General features: G+C 40.0%; 1 protein-coding gene across 3 annotated transcripts in view; it reads left to right on the top strand.

The window, feature by feature from the left end:
• The window catches only part of NR5A2 (nuclear receptor subfamily 5 group A member 2), a 198,842-nt gene that overhangs the window by 30,958 nt on the left and 149,742 nt on the right, over positions 1 to 18,142 (top strand). Inside the window, exon 1 of one of the 3 annotated variants that reach the window (XM_082264775.1) lies at positions 12,792 to 12,839. The exons of 1 other annotated variant lie outside the window; for it this stretch is intronic. Coding sequence is in view for 1 of the 2 variants with exons in the window: in XM_082264776.1 (XP_082120902.1) it covers positions 13,257 to 13,338 (82 nt within the window). In the remaining variant the exon portion in view is untranslated. Of the gene's footprint in view, positions 1 to 12,791; positions 12,840 to 13,250; positions 13,339 to 18,142 lie in introns of those variants that run through there. One more of the 3 variants, XM_082264776.1, reaches the window with a different exon arrangement.

Below are 18,142 nucleotides of genomic sequence, written 5' to 3'. Positions count from 1 at the left end.
GATTCTGGACTGGCAGCTTCTCCCCACCAAAGAACTCCCACCATCTTCTTTGCAACAGAGAAAGCTTTTGAAGGGCCACTCCAGTAGTTGATCATCCAGACACAAATGTTTTCCTAATCGATATACTGCTGTCACATGACCCAGCTCTTTCCCAGCCTGTCTGCAGAGAAACATAAGCAGGAGGAGCTTCTAGTCCTCGCAGTGACCAGCGTACATGCCCCCTTCCATGCAGTGACCAGCATACATGCCCCTTTCAATGCAGAGACCAGCGTACATGCCCCCTTCAATGCAGTGACCAGCATACATGCCCCCACTGCAGTGACCAGCATACATTCCCCCAATACAGTGACCAGCATACATGCCCCCAATGCAGTGACCAGCGTACATGCCCCCAATGCAGTGACCAGCATACATTCCCCCAATGCAGTGACCAGCATACATGCCCCCAATGCAGTGACCAGCATACATGCCCCCAATGCAGGGACCAGCATACATGCCCCCAATGCAGTGACCAGCGTACATGCCCCCAATGCTGTGACCAGCATACATTCCCCCAATGCAGTGACCAGCATACATGCCCCCAATGCAGTGACCAGCATACATGCCCCCAATGCAGAGATCAGTGCGCGTGCCCCCTTCAATGCAGTGACCAGCATACATTCCCCCAATGCAGAGATCAGCGTGCGTGGCTCCTTACTTACCTGGAGCAGCAGCGGCGGTGGGCGGCTTCTGATCAGTCTCTCTGCGTCGGCTTCTCCTCGGTCCCGGCAGCGCGTCTCCTCCAGTCCTCCCACTCACGCCTCCTCCTCAGCCAATGGCATGGGGTTTGCCTTGCGGCCAACCAGGAAGCGCGTATCGGACGCGCTTCCTGATTGGCCAGGAGGAGGATCGGTGTGATAATTGCGAATTTTCATTCGCTATTGTCAAACAATGGGTGGGCTCGGGACGCACTGCTCTGTGCCCCGGCTCCACCCTTTGCATCGCCCTATTAGAGCCTCTGGCTCTAATCAGGTGATGCAAAAAAAAAAAGCCCCATTGAACTCCAATGCGTCCGGCGCCCCTGCATGCAGATTAGGGGGCCGGACGCATGGATGGGGGGCGGCGCCCCTGCGCCCTCAGTACACCGGCCACCACTGCTCATGACGAATCCACCGCTGGGACCACTTATGTGAAAGAAGACTACCAGCCATGTATAAAAATACCAGGGTTATGGCAGCTATCTGCTGCCATAACATCGGTATTTAATGTCAAAGTACTGACGTAAGTAAGTGGCAGGTGGACCGGAAGTGGTTAAAGTGATTGTAAAGGTAAATAAAAAAATAAAAAATAATAACAAACATGTCTATACTTACCTGCTCTGTGCAATGAAATTGCATAGAGCGGCCACAAACCTCCTCTTCTCAGGTCCACTGCCAGTGCTCCTGGCCCCTCCCCTCTGTCCAGTGCCCCCATGGGAAGCAGCTTTCCATGGGGGCACTCAATGCGTGCTTTCACCCGAGCCTCGCTGTTGCATTCATTGACACAGACAGCCGGACTCGACCCCGCCCCACGCTCCCTTATCACTGGCTTTGATTGACAGAGCAGGGAGCCAATGGCTCCAGGCGCCCCAGCAAAGCCAGTGAGACCCGGACGTGAGGGGAGAGAAGAGCTGCAGACGTTCACAGCACTGGTTTGAATGAGGGCTCAGGCAAGTAAAAGGGGGGGTGAGGGGGTGAGGAGGTGAGGGGGGATAATGAAACCTAAACATTTTTTACCCTAATGCAAGGAATGCATTAAAGTGATATTAAAGTCTCGTTTTTTAAAAATGAAAATAACAAACATGTCATACTTACCTGCTCTGTGCAATAGTTTTGCACAGAGCAGCCCAGATCCTCCTCTTCTCGGCTCCCTCTTTGGTGCTCCTGGCCCCTCCCTCTTGCTTGCTATGGGACACCTGAGCTGAGCTGTAGCTCCCTGTGTCCATTCAGACACAAAGCTGTGGCCTGGCCCTGCCCCCTTTCTTTCTTCATTGGCTCACTGACTTTGATTGACATCAGTGGGAGCCAATGGCACCACGCTGCTGTCTCAGCCAATGAGGAGGGGAGTCCCAGACAGCCAAGTCTCTCGTGCAAGATCGTTGCATCTGGATGGACCTCAGGTAAGTATTAGGGAGGCTGCTGCACACAGAAGGTTTTTTTTTTTTATCTGAATGCATATAATGCATTCAGATAAAAAATCCTTCTGCCTTTACAAACATTTTAAAGGAGTTGTAAAGTCAGAAGGTTTTTTATCTTAATGCATTCTGTGTGTAGCAGTCTCCCCAGCACCCCCTAATACTTACCTGAGCTCCATCTCTGTCCAGCGATGTCCACTATTTCCCCAGCCATCCGGGACTCTCCCTTCTGATTGGCTAAGACACAGCGTTGGCGCCATTAGCTTCAGCGGCTGTCAATCAAAGTAAGTTAGCCTATCAGGAGAGAGAGAGGGGCGGGGTCGAATTGCAGCTTCGTGTCTGAATGGACACAGGGAGCTGCTTGCTGTGGGGGCACTCGATAGGAGGAAGGGACCAGGAACAGCAGCGAGGGACCAGAGAAATGGGGGTTGCTCTGCGCAAAATCAACTGCTCAGAGGAGGTAAGTATAACATGTTTGTTATTAAAAGAAAAAAAAAAAAATGGGACTTTACAATCACTTTAACCACTTAAGCCCCAGCCCTATTTCGGACACTTTTTGTTTACAAGTTAAAACCAGTATTTTTTCCTAGAAAACTACTTAGAACCCCCAAACATTATATATATATTTTTAGCAAAGACTCTGGAGAATAAAATTGCTAAATTTTTTGTCACGCGGTATTTGCGCAGCGGTCTTTAAAACGCCATTTTTTTGGAAAAAATTTGAAAAATCACATTTCACTGCATTTAAAAAATACTAAACAGTAAAGTTAGCCCATTTTTTTTGTATATTGTGAAAGATGATGTCACCCAGAGTAAATAGATACCCAACATGTTACGGTTTAAAATTTCGCCCCCCCGTGGGATGGCGACAAACTACGGTCAATAGAGATCTCAATCTGCGACGCTTTAAATTTATTTAACGGTTAGCAGTTTAGAGTTAGAGTGTAGCTCTTTTTTTTTAATTATTGCCCACGCTCTGGCGATCGCGGCGATACCTCACATGTGTGGGTTGAACAGCAATTTAATTCGCGGCTCGACTTGCGTATACGTTTTTTTTTGTGCGCGAGCTAACGGTGACGGGGGCGGCTAAATTTTTTATTTTTTTTCCTATTTATTTTTTCTTTTTTTTTAACTTTATTACAGGTTTTTTAAAAAAAAAAAATCTGATCACATTTATTGCTGTCACAAGCAATGTAAACATCCCTTGTGACACCAATATGTAGTGACAGGTACACTTTATGGAGGGATCGAGGGTCTAGGGACCCTAGACCCCTCCACTACACTTCCCTGTATGCAAAACGCCGAAAACAGCCGTTTTTCAAATTTGCCGCCTTTTGCAGCACAGTAACCCGGACGTGACGTCATGGACGCCGCCTCCGGGTTACGTCATCGGAGACCCGATCGATGCCGTTTCCGGCATTCATCGGGACTCCATCCAGCCGGCGGACGCGCCGGCTGGGTGCTCGGGGCTCCCGGTGGGACGGGAGCCCCGAGCAAAGCCACGGAAGGCGGTGGGAGGGGGGGACGTCCCCTTCCGCCCCCCCGGGGTAACGATCGAGCGGCTCCCGAGCCGCATCGGTCGTTACCGATGGAAAGCCGACCGTCGGCTTCAAACCACGGTACCGGGATGATGTCTCTAGCTAGAGGCATCATCCCGGTATAAGCCCGCAAAGTTTACCGACGTAGCCCTACGTCGATATGCGGTAAGTGGTTAAGGTAAAAAATGTTTAGGCTTTACAACCACATTAAATGAACAAGCTGAAGTTAGAAGCTGATTGTCTACCATGCAGAGCTGTACTAGACTTTGCACTCTCCAGTTTTAGTAAATCAACCCCTGTGGTACTATGGAGAATGAATCTAGCCATCCTCTAACAGAGAAGGGCGACCAAACTGATAAGAGGCATGGAGGAGCTCAGCTATGAGAAAAGATTAGAGGAACTGAATTTATTCTCTTTTGAGAAGAGAAGATTAAGGGGGTTATGATCAACATGTATAAATACATAAGGGGTCCATATAGTGAACTTGGTGTTGAGTTATTCAATTTAAAGTCATCACAGAGGACAAGGGGGGCACTCTTTACATCTGGAGGAAAAGAGATTTTGTCTCCAAATACGGAAAGGTTTCCTCACAGTAGGAGTTGTGAAAATGTGGAATAGACTCCTTCAAGAGGTGGTTCTGGCCAACTCACTAGATTGCTTAAGGCTACGATCACATCTTGGAGTTGCTATTACAGGCGTTTTTATGGGCGTTTTTTCAGGCGTTTTTTCAGGCGTTTTATGGGCGTTTTTACAGGCGTTTTTACAGGCATTTTTAAAGGCGTTTTTTATGCAGGCGTTTTTAGATTGACTAGAGACCAATGGAAAACGCCTGTAATCTGCCCAAAAAGAAGCTCATGTACTTTTTTGAGCGTTGGGCGTTTTGCTCACGGCGTCAAAACGCTCAGATGTGCACAGGGGCCATTGAAATGAATAGGATTTGTCTTGTTGGGTGTTTTGAGAGCTGATCCTAGAGCAGAAAAACGCCCCCAAAACGCCTACATGTGAACGTAGCCTAAGGCTACGTTCACATCTTGGCGTTGCTATTACAGGCGTTTTTATGGGCGTTTTTGCAGGCATTTTACAGGCGTTTTTACAGGCATTTTTTGTGCAGGTGTGTTTAGATTGACTAGAGACCAAGGAAAACGCCTGTAGTCTGCCCAAAAAGAAGCTCATGTGCTTTTTTGAGCGTTGGGCGTTTAGCTCACGACATCAAAACGCTCAGATGTGAACAGGGGCCATTGAAATGAATAGGATTTGTCTTGTTGGGCGTTTTGAGAGCTGATCCTTGAGTAGAAAAACGCCCCCAAAACGCCTACATGTGAACGTTGCCTAAAAAAAAAAGCCTGGATTCTTTCCTAGGTGTAAATAATATAACTGGGTATTAACATTTATAGGTAAAGTTGATCCAGGGAATATCCGATTGCTTCAGGAAGGTATTTTTTCCCCTGCTGGAGCAAATTGGATCAGGCTTTTTCGCCTTCCTCTGGATCAACTGCGGATATAGGCTTGTGTATATGGGATTGTATAATTTAGTTTTTTTTTTATAGTTTTTTTGTTTTTTATTGGTTAAAACTTTTTTTCAACCTGACTATGAAACTATGTAACAGGGAGTCAGATCACAGCAAAAAAAAAAAAAAAAAAAAAAAAAAAAAAAAAAAAGCAAAAAAAAGGAAATTAGAAATGTAATTTGGAAGTGTCTAAGTTCAATAGAAGGTAATGTTTGGAGTAAAGAATGTACTTATATAGAGTTTTTTTATTTTTATTTAAAACATAAATTTATCATAGTTTAAATGTAAACCGTAACTTTGTCTTCATATTCTAAAAAATGAATATAAAAAATGTCTGATTGTACTGGAACTGAAATAAAAAAAAAAAAAAACAATTAAAAGGTTAAGAAACTTTTTAAGAGAATGGAAAGAGAGAGGGAGTGAGAAGGATAGGAAGGCAGAAAGAGATATGGATAAAAAGTAACAGAGGTGGGGACTTCTGTTGTCCCTTTTCATAGCTTTTTGTAGTTTTCAGTGTTTGCATACATCTATAAAATTTCCCTGAGCAGCTTAGTAAATCGCGATCTTTATGATAAGTGTCAACCTTTGCTGCCGACAACAACGTGACTTGAAATTCTTGTGCTATAGTAAAGAGGGCTTGGCTGACAGTTGAATGCCTATAAAATAAAAAGAACGAATGGTCCACTTCTGTCCCATGAAATCATAAAACAATCCCTACCCCTGAAAAAAAAACTAAAAGGATTGATTAAGGCATGATCCAAATATAGAAATCTCCAGGGGAATGAAATCGGATATTTGGTTAGGAAATAATTAGTAAAGAAATCGCTCATCTTGGCGTTTCCCTGTCTTGTGTGTATTCATCGGTTGCTGTCACCTGTGGACCCGACAGACAGGATTTTATTGCATTGAACGAAATATAGATTGACAGCATATAAAACATTCGTAGGAAAATAAAAAGGCTGTAAAATTGGAGTTTGGCCGATTCTTGAGCAAAGTGCATTTCAGAAAGTTTACAAACGAAATCCGTTTAGATTAGTCTGTTTTTCTATAACTTTTTGGCGTTTGAAGAAAACAATGGGGGGCTAAATATAGATCTAAATGAGGGTATTGTAGAAGAGTCGGGTGATTAGAGAGGATCATTAAATGCTACTAAATAAATACACAATGGGGGTCATCACTGGGGTCGTGGTTTTATCAAACAATCGCATGTATGTCTATAAATACATAAACATTCTACATACAGATCCATACAAGTAAAAAAAAAAAAAAAAATATATATATATATATAAACGAAAAAACGGATCAGAATAGATCTAGTATTTTTTTTAAATGCTATAAATATTTAAATCCCCCTTTTTAACTTTACAGATACAATATCAATCCATCCAGTCCAAAGATTACCCATAGATTTATAAAATTGCATTAACATCTATAGCGATAATTGTCCGATCGCTGCTTGTCAATTTGTTTCTGAGTTTAGATGTTTGCACATGTGTTGAAATAAATGACAGTAAAGATAATTTTCGGTGGAAAAATTCGTTTTTTTTTTTCCTCCTTTCCTTCTCTGGAATGCTGCTGGAAATAAAATACCTGTTTGCACAACCTCTTGACTCCAGCAGTTACGTGGTGATAAGGTTAATTTTTAATTAAATTGTGATGTTACATTGTGTAAAGAGAGCTTATTTGCACAGAGGGAAATAAAAACGGTGTAAAACTTCAGCTTGGTGCCTTTCCACATGTGTCTTATTATAATAACAGTAATCAGCAGCTGGGGTGCACCCAGACACCCCCTGTGGGGGTTATTTACTAAAACTGGAAAGAGCAAAATTTGGTGCAGCTCTGTTCTAGTTTTAGCCATTCAATATGTAAATTTTGCAAATCAGTGGGGTTGATTTACTAAAACTGGAGAGTGCAAAATCAGGTGCTGCTCTGCATAGAAACCAATCAGCTTTTTATTTCCAAAGCTTAATTGAACAAGCTGAAGCTAAAAGCTGATTGGTTACCATGCACAGCTGCACCAGATGCAGAGTGCACCAATTTTAGTAAATCTGCCCCATAGTTATGTCCTGTATAGTTGTAGTTTTAGCCATACAATATGTAAATTCTGCAGATCAGGGAGGTTGATTTACTAAAACTGGTGAGTGCAAAATCAGGTGCTGCTCTGCATAGAAACCAATCAGCTTCCAAGTTTTATTTTCAAAGCTTAATTGAACAAGCTGAAGTCAGAAGCTGATTGGTTACCATGCACAGCTGCACCAGATGCAGAGTGCACCCAGTTTAGTAAATCTGCCCCATAGATATGTCCTGTATAGTTCTAGTTTTAGCCATTCAATATGTAAATTCTGCAGATCAGTGGGGTTGATTTACTAAAACTGGATAATGCAAAATCAGGTGCTGCTCTGCATAGAAACCAATCAGCTTTTTATTGCCAAAGCATAATTGAACAAGCTGAAGTTATAAGCTGATTGGTTACCATGCACAGCTGCACCAGATGCAGAGTGCACCCATTTTAGTAAATCTGCCCCATAGCTATGTCCTGTATAGTTGTAGTTTTAGCCATTCAATATGTAAATTCTGCAGATCAGTATAGATATGTTCTGTATAATTCTAGTTGTAGTCACTCAATATGTAAAATCTGCAGATCAGTGATAGCAGTCAGCAGGCTGAAGCAGGAACAGCAGAGTTTTCTGGCCAGTGATACTTATTTCAACTCTTGTGTCCACCAAACATGCTTCAACCGATGTGCGATTCCCTCAAAACCATGTAATGGGTAAACAATTAAATAGGTATAACTTCCATTTCAACCAATTTGGACTCAAGCTGGGCATACATTATACAATTTTTTTTTTTTTAATTTCCTTTAGATTTACCTTTAACTATGTAGTGCAAGGGCCTGCCTGATTGCATACAAATTGAAAGTGTTTAGGTTTGAGATCCTATAATATGATGTTGGTAAATCTAAAAGAAAATTGTACAAGAAAATTGTATAATGTATGGCCAGCCTTAGGTCAGATTTAATCAAACTGCTGTGATTGGTCAAGGCCTCAAATGATTGATCTTTTTGTATGGATTGGCAGAACTCAGATGCTTTGGCTGTAAATTTATTAGTATTTCGCCAATCAGATTATGAGACTGCACATGGAAAACATAGGTGTGATGGAAAACTTGCAATTCTATCCTCCATCTGTCAATCAAAATCCAATTACCTGTGTGTGAGGTATCAGTTGAATGGGTTGTGCACTATAGATGGATTATTCCTTTTGAGAGAGATTGATCAGAAAGTAAATTGATCACTTATCAAAGTGTGTATGGCCACCGTTAGCCATTTGTTTGAGATTGGCTGTGATACTTACCTTGTGGGGCTAATTTTCTAAAGGAGTGGAGACTTTTCACTTAGAAAAGGAAATGCCAACTTTGCAAAGTTGAAAAGGCTCCTTTCACACGGGCGGTGTGCCCGACGGACTCTGTTTTGCTCAGCAGGGATTGATCCACCGATCCCCGCTGAGCAGGCAGATGACAGATTCATCTCTGCTCTCTGTGCTGAGACGGAGCTGTCAGATCCCCGCTGTCCTCTATGGGAGATCAGATAAGAATGGAGCGCCTGTCCATTTTCATCCAATCCTATTCGATCCAATCCTCCAGACGGATGGAAAGTAGGGTTTCCATCCGTCTGGATTTCACGGACAGGATCGGATCGGATAGCAGTGGGTGTCAGTAGAGATGTCTCCGCTGATATCCGCTGCTCAATAGAGGTGCATGAAGCATCCGATCAGGTCCTCCTGAAAAACTGACAGGCGGACAGGATCGGAAAGCCCAGGTGAAACGGGCCTAAGAAAGGGGGAGATTTACTAAAACTGGTGCACACAGAATCTGGTTTGTTCAATTAAGCTTTGACAATAAATCCTAGAAGGTGATTGGCTATTATGCAGAACTGCATCAGATTCTGTGTGCACCAGTTACAGTAAATCTCCTCTAAAGTGAACTGTGCTCATTACAAATACTCAATTGGTGATTTCAAGTCACTTTATTTACCACTCTCAGCAAATAATCACTTCGCTAAATTAAAAGTCACTACTCCTTTAGATCTTCTGTCAGTCAGGACACATGCGAAGAGCTTTAAATGGACGTGTTATACCTGATCTCTGTTTAGGTGTGTATAACATATGTGATCATTTACAACTGGAATTCAGTGCAATAATAGGATGTAGAAAGATCTTGCTGACATTATGAGTGTGATGTTGTAGATTCTCTCCCTCAGTATATAAGTACCCCCAACAAGTCATATTTTCAGGATTTTCTTCAGGTGACACTAAATCCATATTCTTCAAAAATATTCTACACACTTCTACTACTTAATGTCCCTGTAATCTATTTTTCATGAAACGGTTTCTTACTGTTTTCTGCCTCCTTGTAATGTCTGTGAGCTCCCAAACCTCTGTCTTCTCCCCTCACATTTGTTTGGAAGGAACAGTGTGTGTTATTTGTAGTCATCTGCACTGCTCTATGCACACTACAAATCCCACATTCCATAGTTTATAGTCCTTAGTGCATCTTGGGAGTAAGCAAGAGAGGGTGGCTACATGTCTTCATAAAGTGGGACCATTAAGAAGGTAGCCACATACAGTGGGACCATGGAGAAAGTAGCCACATACAGTGGGACCATGGAGAAGGTAGCCACATACAGTGGGACCATGGAGAAGGTAGCCACATACAGTGGGACCATGGAGAAGGTAGCCACATACAGTGGGACCATGGAGAAGGTAGCCACATACAGAAGGACAATAGAGAAGGTAGCCACATACAGTAGGACCATGGAGAAGGTAGCCACATACAGTGGGACCATGGAGAAGGTAGCCACATACAGTGGGACCATGGAGAAGGTAGCCACATACAGTGGGACCATGGAGAAAGTAGCCACATACAGTGGGACCATGGAGAAAGTAGCCACATACAGTGGGACCATGAAGAAGGTAGCCACATACAGTGGGACCATGAAGAAGGTAGCCACATACAGTGGGACCATGTAGAAGGTAGCCCTGTGCAGTGGAACCATGGAGAAAGTAGCCACATACAGTGGGACCATGGAGAAGGTAGCCACATACAGTGGGACAATGTAGAAGGTAGCCATGTGCAGTGGAACCATGGAGAAAGTAGCCACATACAGTGGGACCATGAAGAAGGTAGCCACATACAGTGGGACCATGGAGAAGGTAGCCACATACAGTGGGATAATGGAGAAGGTAGCCACATACAGTGGGACCATGTAGAAGGTAGCCATGTGCAGTGGAACCATGGAGAAAGTAGCCACATACAGTGGGACCATGGAGAAGGTAGCCACATACAGTGGGACGATGTAGAAGGTAGCCATGTGCAGTGGAACCATGGAGAAAGTAGCCACATACAGTGGGACCATGAAGAAGGTAGCCACATACAGTGGGACCATGGAGAAGGTAGCCACATACAGTGGGACAATGTAGAAGGTAGCCATGTGCAGTGGAACCATGGAGAAGGTAGCCACAAGCAGTGGGACCATGGAGAAGGTAGCCACATACAGTAGGACCATGGAGAAGATAGCCACATACAGTGGGACCATGGAGAAGGTAGCCACATACAGTGGGACCATGGAGAAGGTAACCACATACGTTTGGACCATGGAGAAGGTAGCCACATACAGTGGGACCATGGAGAAGGTAGCCACATACAATGGGACCATGGAGAAGGTAACCACATACAGTGGGACCATGGAGAAGGTAGCCACCCTCTCACAGGAAGTCAGATCGCAGCAGCAAACAGCAAAAAAAAAATGAGTTTGGAGATCTGAAGGTGGCTGAGAGCAATATAAAGTACTTTTTAATGTTAAAGTAGAAGTCCACCCAAACACTAAAATCCCTGCATCCATAGACCTCCATGATCTAACACTAACCTATCTAGCCCTGTAAAGAAGAAATCAGTAAATATACCATTTTTGAAGCCGACCCAATCCCACACTGATTTGTCAGCCGTTGATTCGCTGTGGTTGCGGGTGCAGAGGACACATCCGACAATGGAAACCCCATAGTAAGTCTATAGGTGACTTCACTCCTGATTTATTTGACAGCCGTTGTTGGCCGTGTCCTCTACAGAGCTTCCGCCGCAGGAGACCCAATAGGATCGGCTTCAAAAAAGGTTTGAAGGAAGGAAATCAGGAGTGACATCACCCAAAGACTTACTATGGGGTTTCCATTGTCGGATGTGTCCTCTGCACCCGCCTCCACAGTGAATCCACGGCTGACAACTCAGTGTGGAATTGGGTCGGCTTCAAAAAAGGTATGTATACCGCTTTCTTCTTTACAGGGAAAGATAGGTTAGTGTTAGATCGTGGATGTCTATAGATGCAGGGATTTTAGTTTTAGGGTGGACTAACACTTCAAAGTGTTACTAACCCCAGGACCCCGCATTCACTATATCCAGTCTCCCACAGTATACAGTACACGGAAATGCAATTATTCTAGTAAATATAAACTGCTAAATAACTTTTCTCATCAGCTGTATATAGCAGTCCTATAAATTCTATCAGCGTCTGGTTAAAGCTTGCAGGAGGAATTTTTATTCTCCCCCTGATTGTCCTATGAGGCTGCAGGCCCCCTGACCCTCTGTCGGAACAGTACTGATTGGCCCTCTGCTCATCACATGCACCCTCCCACAAGAAAAAAAACAAAAAACTCTCTAGCAATGTCCAGAGCGTCCCCACGTTTCTGTTATATCAGGAGATGGATTTGGACAGTGTAAGAAAGGGAGGATCAGAGAAGACAGGATCAAACAGCCTTTTTACACAATGCAGAGGATCAGGAGGTTCCACAGTGAGTATAACAAGCATGCTTGACTGCATATACACACTGATTTTACTGTTGTGGGTTTACCAACACTTTAAGAATACATAGAACCTTGTACAGGTATGTTGGGGGTACCTGAGGTTGGGGGTCACTCTTCTAGATAATTATCTACATCTGTATATTCCATATGCTACACAATGACTCATGATCTGCTTATGTGACTTACAATGAGCTGTCATTGGTTGCTGACTTTATCAAGCACTGTGAAGACACCAGCCTGCCATGACCAGTATTGACATGAGGGTGGGCTGTCATTGATTGGGTGACGTCACACATCAATAAGAAGGATGGTGCTGGCTAATGTCTGTAAACATCTGATCATCCTGGGCTCTTTGGATGAAGGCAGTGATGGCACATGGCAGGGTCAGAGGACAGTAATGGGAATTAGAAGAAGTGATGATTTCTGTGACTCTAACAATCTACATAATGTATAAAGGGAGAGCAGCAACCTAAGTGCTGATCCTACATCAGAAACCCTCTACATACATGAGGCTGGATGTCAGTGAAGAGGAGTGACCCCCATGCTCCCCCCTGTGCTCTATACTGCCGATCTCCTATCTGGATAGATAGAGGGAAAGAAGCACCAAGTTCACAACTTACGGAGACACAACAGAGCGAGGGAGGCGTGGCTACAGGAGAGGCCCCTGATTGGAGGAGACGCGGTAGAGGCGATCCAGCCCCCAGCGCTTGACAGAGTGACAGAGATGAGAGGAGACAGAGCTCAGCCTGGCCGGCTGGATCACACACAGCTTGGGAGGGGAGCCAGGAGGTACGGGATGTCCTTTCCTCTCCTACACACCTGACACACACACCGATATATACACTGATACACACACACAGATATATACACTGATACTCACACACCGATATATACACTGATACACACACACAGATATATACACTGATACTCACAGATATATATACTCATACTCACAGATATATACACTGATACTCACAGATATATCTACTCCTACTCACAGATATATACACTGATACTCCTCAGTCCTTGTGTACATGACAAGTCCACATCCTGTCCCCCACCCACCCACCTACCTACCTCCTCCTATCACCACAACACGAGCCAATGCCACCCTTCCATAGACACTAGGCAGGCGGCACATGTCACACCTATCACTTACCTCTCCTGACATCTCAGCGCACTCTGTGGGTGTCCCCTGTCCCAGACATGCTGCCCAAAGTGGAGTCCGAGGCTTTAGGACTGTCCCGGTCACATGGGGAGCACGGACACATGCCGGACAACATGCAAGGTAAGTGGCCCTCCCTCCGATCTCTACACAGGGGCCCCTACTCATCACCGAGGGGAAGGGACAGGGCACAGAGGAGCTACAAACTACTAACTAATGTCATTCCATTACTAGGGCTTAGGAAGGGGTAGAGACATTCTTTTATTAATCAGAGAAAAACAACATGCTAGGAAAAAAAGTATCCATCCATTCATCCATCCATCCATCCATCCATCCATCTATCTATCTATCTATCTATCTATCTATCTATCTATCTATCTATCTATCTATCTATCTATCTATCTATCTATCTATCTATCTATCTATCCTTCTCTCTCTCTCTCTCTCTATATATATATATATATATCCATCCATCCATTCATCCCTCTCTATCTATCCATCCATCCATCCCTCTTTATCTATCCATCCATCCCTTTCTCTCTTTCTGTCTCTCTGTCTATCCATCTATCCATCCCTATCTATCTATCTATCTATCTATCTATCTATCTATCTATCTATCTATCTATCTATCTATCTATCTATCTATCTATCTATCTATCTATCTATCTATCTATCCCTCTCTCTCTATCTATCCATCCATCCCTCTCTATCTATCCATCCATCCCTCTTTATCCATCCACCCATCCATCCATCCCTTTCTCTCTTTCTCTCTCTCTGTCTATCCATCTATCCATCCCTCTCTATTATCTATCTATCAATCTGAATTTTTTTCTCATATATATATATATATATATATATATATATATATATATATATATATATATATATATATATATATATAGTCTTGTTCATATATATATTTATATATATATTTATATGTATGGGTGTGTGTGTGTGTGTATATATATATATATATATATATATATATATATATATATATATACACACACACATACATGTATAGATATATTTACATATTTACATAAACACACACATTATATATATATATATATATATATATATATATACCCACACACACAGATATACATCTATATATGTATATATATATATATATATATATATATACATATATATACATATATATATACACATAGATATGTTTGTATACATGTATATCATGTATATATATATATATATTACAATATTGACATATTGTAATATTGTATAGTAGGTCTGCACCTATAGGCTGCAGAGGCATAGGGGTGGCTTTTCCAAGTACAGTTCCTGGCCACACATTTGCCTTCCATCATCAGTAGTTATGGTCATCTCATAAAAGCTTATATACACATTGAAGATTATTTGCTAAAGAAGTTGTGAATCTTCACTAACATTTAAAAAAAACTGCATTCCACGTATGTGAAAAGCATCATAATTGGGTATTCATAAGTGATCAGGTTCTGACTTGTATAAATAAAAATTTTTTTTTTTTTTGGTTAAGATTCTCAACTTCTTTACTAAATCAGCTTCATTATCACACATTATGACAATAATCTAAGCCAAGTTGGGACCATAAAACAATAACAAATGTCTGGTTAAGGAGGTGATCCTAAAAGAGGGGTCCCAAAAGGTGCATGCTTATAGATCTGGATATATATATATATATATATATATATATATATATATATATATATGTATACACACACACACACACACACAGATGGTATGTGTGTGTGTGTGTAAGCTGTATGATATAAGTGTGCCTAAGCTCAGATAGATGAGTGGATGACAAGTTGCACATGTAGTACTGTATATAAAATAATATTGTGTCAATTTCCCCTTCCCCACTTCCTGCATAGAAGTATGTGACAATGAGTATACAGGATATCCCAGTATAGGACTGTGACAGGGAATTAGGGAAGATGATCACATAGGGGTCATCCTCTGTCATGCAGTTGTTCTAGGATACACCGTATGCATGGTACAGATATTGCCAGGGACTGTTACAAAGCGCTTTATTGGACTCATTAGTGTTGGTGATAATGAGCATAATGAGAGAATAGAAATACATATAGACTATCAAACAGGCACTTTTAGTGTGCAGGAAACAGAGAGTTAATGTATAGGTACTTTTGTTCCCAGAAATTCCTCTAATTTCACTTTTTTTAATGCAGTTTTTTGCAGGAAGCGTTAATATGATTTATTTTAATACTGACGCCATTAAATATGTCCAGTTAAAGTATATCAGTTTGAGTAATTCGAGTTTTTATATCAAATTCAAATCCCAATTCTAAACCTTGGTTTAAACCAAAGCTTTAAGCTTACACATATACAGGCTTATATTCACATTTATATGTATTTATGGTAAAAGAAAAAAAATATAATAAAAGTAAAAATATAATAATCTCTACCAAGTAAGAATATAACTTTCTTATTGCACTTGCAATTTATTTTCATGTAAGTTTTTTAAGAGAAAATAAATTGTATGTGCAATAAATAAATTAAATTCGAGTTTATTATATTCCTACTTAGTAGAAATTATTATATTCTTACTTTGTAAAAATTATTACATTAGTACAGATTATTATATTCTAATTTAGTAGAGATTATTTGACACACAAAGACATTGAAAATCCCAGGTTTTCTTTCTATTTAATTTCATGGTTAAATTCTAAAAAATATATTTATTTTATTTATTTGAATTCTTCTTTCTTTTTCAAGTTTAATTTAAAAGGAATAAGCAGCCAAAATCTAGATTATTTTTAGAAATGTAAGTACTGTATACTGAGAAATTCACATGAATAGTAGACAAATTTTCCTAAGAAATGTTTGATTTGAAAACACTGCTGAAATTTTGGAAACTCCAACCTGTAACTGGAGGCGACTGTGCAGACAGTAGAATAGCAAAGTTTCTGTATGAAACTAATTGCAGCTCACATTTCTGCCTAATTCAAGCTGACTTGTTAAACTGATACAACATAGGCAATACAGTGCATGCAGGTTGTACAACTCAAAAACGATTTCATATTGACAGAGCTTCTAGTTTTTATTTCCATTTAGCTAAACTTGATGATTTCTGGTCCTGTTTGGTAAATGACTTGTATTTCATGTAGGGTGTTTATTTTGTGGTTTTTATTTTGTGTATGAAAATCAGTTTATTTTGAAGTTATGTACATGCAGACTTTTGCCATGAAGTCAAGTAAAAACAAAATAGAATGTTTGTTTTAACTGATAAACTAGCAACCAATGTTCCGGTTACTGTCCATGTACATATTATTGCACTTTTTACATGTATACACAGATACACAATGAGTTTATAATGTATGAATAGCATACAATGCTGTAATGTACTAGTGTGTATACAATGTTTCCTAATTCTTATGTGCGCTAAAGAGCCAAACAAGGTTTTATCTCTTTTTTTTTTTTAAAACAGTTTTGTAGGCACCAGGAGCTTACAATCTAATTGGGGTGGCTCTGATTTAAGTGGCATTTGTTGTGCAATGGGTTTATGCAAAATTAACTTTCTGTAGGAATTTATTGATGCCATATTTCAAATATGTGTTCTTATGAAAATACAGCTGACAGTAATATTTTGAAAATTTCTCATAGGCACTGCAAATGCTTCTTCTTTCTAATTCTGTTCTAAAATTGTGCAATAGTAAAATTAGCTATTATTTTTAAACACAATTTGATCATTTTTTTCTAACAGAGGAGAGATGCAGGTGATTTCCCTATGAAATGATCTGCACCCTCATCTGGGATCACCTAATAAATACCCAGTTAGATTTAGAGGAAATTAAATTTTTTAAAATTCTAAATCTAAATCTGACTGGGTATTTAAAGTGATTTTATGTAGGTCAGCATTTTTTTTTACTGTATTAGCACCAAAGGATTTTGCATAATTTTCCAAATTCAGATCAATTGATAGTAAAATGCTATTAATGTACAGTGTGAGAGATTTTTAGTAAGAAAGCCTATGTATTTGAGGAACACATAAAAATATGTAACTTTCTAAATTACACTGAAAGCAATATATATATATATATATATATATATATATATATATATATATATATATATATATATATAATGGACTTATTAATATGGTAACTGCAAAATACTTTTCACATAGACTTGAATCCAGTTATTTCTCCTGAACTGTTGTGATTATTTACCTGTCAGATTAGGTTCTTGGTGCAAATAAACAATTTTGCAATACATATAAAAACTGTTCATAATTTTGTATATTTATAGAAAGACATTTTGGTATTTTAAATATATTTATGGACACGCTAACTTTATATATATAGTATATATATATATATATATATATATATATATATATATATATATATATATATATATATATAAGGAAATGGAGTATGTAACACTATATATATATATATATATATATATATATATATATATATATATATAGTGTTACATAATATATATATATATATATATTTATATATATGTGTGTGTGTGTGTAGTGTATGTAACTATAATATATAATATATATGTATATATATATATATATATATATATATATATATATATTGTGTTTATGTGTCCCTATATTCATTATTTATATATATATATATATATATATATATATATATATATATATATATATATATATATATATATATATATATATATACATATATATATACATATATATATATATATCAGAATTCAGAATCTGCAGGATATAACTGTGGGATGCATATTAGCAGTTCAAGAGGGGTGTTACTTTTTTCCCAAGAGTCGGGTTTGGAATGATCAATAATATGACTGCAGATTTTATTAGAGGATAAGGATAATTTAGTGGCCCAGCTGCAGCCTGTTTTTAAATTATAGTTAAAAGCTAGACTGTGTTGCAGCTATTAATATCATTTCTAATTCA

Source organism: Pelophylax lessonae (assembly GCF_965119305.1).
Source record: "Pelophylax lessonae genome assembly, chromosome: 8".
NCBI lineage: Eukaryota > Metazoa > Chordata > Amphibia > Anura > Ranidae > Pelophylax > Pelophylax lessonae.
Note: the sequence above shows the minus strand (reverse complement) of the source record. Positions and strands in the feature narration are given on the sequence as shown.